The following is a 2,915-nucleotide window of genomic DNA, read 5'->3' on the forward strand; positions in this document are numbered from 1 at the left end:
AATTAAGTAGGTTGGATGGTTGAGTACCACTATATAAAGTCTCAATGCAATACATCATGTAGTTGCTGAGATATTGACCTATGTGTGCTTGCATGCAAAACCTTAACGAAGGTGTGACGCCAACGCCGACGCCGCCACGTTGGTGAGTAGTATAGCTCTCCATATTCTTCGAATAGTCGAGCTAAAAAATAGGTTCAGTCAAATAACATTAGATACAATTGGTGTATCGTAATGAATCATGTTGTGAAGGAAACTTTCGTATATGTAAATACATTACTTTATTGCTCTATAGGTTGGTGGGGTCAAGGCAGTAGTCATTAAAAATCGAAAACTGGTTTCTGCTCAATAGCTTTAGGTAGAAAGGAATAGATAAGGATGCAAGTTGTTGTCTTTGAAACTCATGTGTAGACATTTATTGCTATTGGTGTACTACGGGATTGCATTTGGGGTTACGGTGGTCAATGTCAAGAACATTCGAATTGAATAAGCCGAATAACATAGAATGTATGTAACATAGAATGGATATATAAATCGAATAAAATACAATGCCAGCACGGATATAACAGTTTTTTACCAACAACTAGAAGAATGACGTTAAAATGACTAAACTTGGTATATTGAATAAGGGGATTTAGGGTACGAATAAGGCAAGGTCAATCTCAGTATTACATACCAATAAACACAAAGTTGCCAAATTTCATGATTTCCGGCACAAATTAAAAACCTGGTATTGCATTGCGTCGTTTTTAGCGATTAATATTAAAAATCATGTTCACAAGCAATTCGAATACAAATTTACCGTCTAGTTAAAAAGGCCCTGACTTTATAAGACTTTCTATTACAAAAGTTAATGTAAAACTTTGCAGCAACAAGAACAGACAAAATGAAAATCGGTCCAAATAGTCCAAAAAAGGACTGAAGGTTGAAACAAAATCCCACCACACAACCGGCCAGCAAAACGAAAAGAATGCAAATACTTGTTGCTCGAGCAACGTTCTCAAATGAGTTGCTTTTAATGTTGTCATTTGTGTCCGACATGTTGTTTACTTCATTTGCTTTTTCCATGCCTGTTTTCGGTGTTCCATTCACATTTCTTGCGGTCATAGAGTCGATTCTTATATCTGATTGTAACTTCCGGTCCTGTAAGAGAAAGTCGTTGCCATAGTAATAGGCAACTTGGATACCGTTAACGTAAGCAACGCTTGTTGAGAAGTAGCACATAATGACGTACTGCAGTGGCATCACCAGACCGTTTGTTGATAGAAAGTCGGTTGTCTTGCCAACCATCGCTATGACAACGGAGCTGGTCGCCTGTCCACTAGTGGACTGTAACTTCATGTTCAGGATAACCTTTGAACGAAAATGAGGCTTTAATACAATATCATAATTCTTGCAAGGCCGTATGTAGATGGACAAGAAAATACAAAAAAGATATAAAAGATATAACTGCAGCGTTTTCAGTAACTCAATAAGAACAGGCTACCGACCAAAACGAATGGTTAAAGAGACTTCAAGGTCGGTTCAAATTTGCCTTTTATATCAAAGAGCTCATTTCTTGAAGCCCTAGCTCTTACTCTTGCATTTTGGACAATTCAACCAAAAATTGAAAAAAATCAGTTGTTACTTGTTAAGCCAAGCTAAAAAATGAATATGTGAAGTGTAGCGTTCTTATCATACCTTATCCAAACGAATACGGATATTTCCAAATGCTTACATTACCTGTGGAAAGGTTTCGATACTCCAGAGCGCGATTGCCGCGTATTCCACAAAATCTTCTAGGTGGAAAATGATCTCCACGGCAACAACGGCTACCCAGAGTAGGAGGCAGCCCGCTGCATAGAAGATCTTTTCCTTCCGGTTTTGCGTTCCGTACATCCAAAATTGCACTAGCAAAGTGATCTCCAGTATTGGTGAGTACACAGAGCTAATCTGGGAGTACAACGGAACTTGTATGTACAGGAACACGAAGAAAAGATTGATCAGCGACGCCGTAAAGTTAGCAGTTGCCCAAAGAACACTGAGACCGCGAACGGATCGGCGCTGGAAGTTTTTCCACACTTGTGGCAGCAGGACGATAAACCATATAGCGGTGCTGCACAGGCCACATACGTTTGCGGTAAGACATGTCCATCGCGGCCACTCGGGCCGGCAATTCTGCTCCAGAATCCAACCTTCCGTCGCGTTATTTTCGGTAGACATCCGATAGTGTATTGAATACTAGCAATTCATAATCACTTGTTATATTGTATAATCATAACATTCCTTTGTCTATCCGAGGTAAAGGGGAAGTAGAATAGAATATATAAAACTGTGTATTCTATCGCGAGCAGACTTTATCAGCTAGTACATCGACATTTAACGTTTAACTAGTTCATGTTAGATAAAAACAAGGCGATTCCTATATAGCCCACATCACTATGTGGTTGAGGAATAAAGACATTTTAGTTATTTTGAATAATTTATTTACTTAAAGACCCATTATCTGCAGTTAAATGGGATGAAATATATATATATATATATATATATATATATATATATATATATATATATATATATATATATATATATATATATACTGACGAGAAAAAGAAACGCCTCATCGAAAAGTGGCGTTTATTTTGTTGCCAAGTTTACATTTATATGCAAACGTCCAAAATGTACATGTATTCTGACCAAAAAATCCAACCAACCGAAACTAGCACGATTTTATTCAGCCAATTGTTTAATTCACGTACCTGCTCACGTTTTTCTCGTGCACTCCGTGCGTTTTAACCATGTGGATTTATCAAGTAAATTCTACACCGATACATGTGCTAGTCGACATACAACCATATATCCGTGTCTTTTTTGACAATAACCCAGTTTCTGATAATGCCGAAGCTAAATAGTGAAGAGAGAACCAGGGTTTTGGCAAT

At 37.8% G+C, this 2,915-nt stretch overlaps 1 protein-coding gene across 1 annotated transcript; it reads right to left on the minus strand.

The window, feature by feature from the left end:
• Window positions 1-324: 324 nt before the first annotated feature.
• On the minus strand, window positions 325-2,268 carry LOC128208197 (uncharacterized). The gene is made up of 2 exons (XM_052911640.1): window positions 1,720-2,268; window positions 325-1,350 (listed from the first exon to the last, which is right to left on the minus strand). Exons 1-2 carry the CDS (start codon window positions 2,197-2,199, stop codon window positions 796-798), a joined length of 1,035 nt encoding a protein of 344 aa, XP_052767600.1. The 5' UTR covers window positions 2,200-2,268; the 3' UTR covers window positions 325-795.
• Window positions 2,269-2,915: the final 647 nt, after the last annotated feature.

This window comes from Mya arenaria, chromosome 11, assembly GCF_026914265.1.
Source record: "Mya arenaria isolate MELC-2E11 chromosome 11, ASM2691426v1".
In the NCBI taxonomy this organism is placed as follows: domain Eukaryota; kingdom Metazoa; phylum Mollusca; class Bivalvia; order Myida; family Myidae; genus Mya; species Mya arenaria.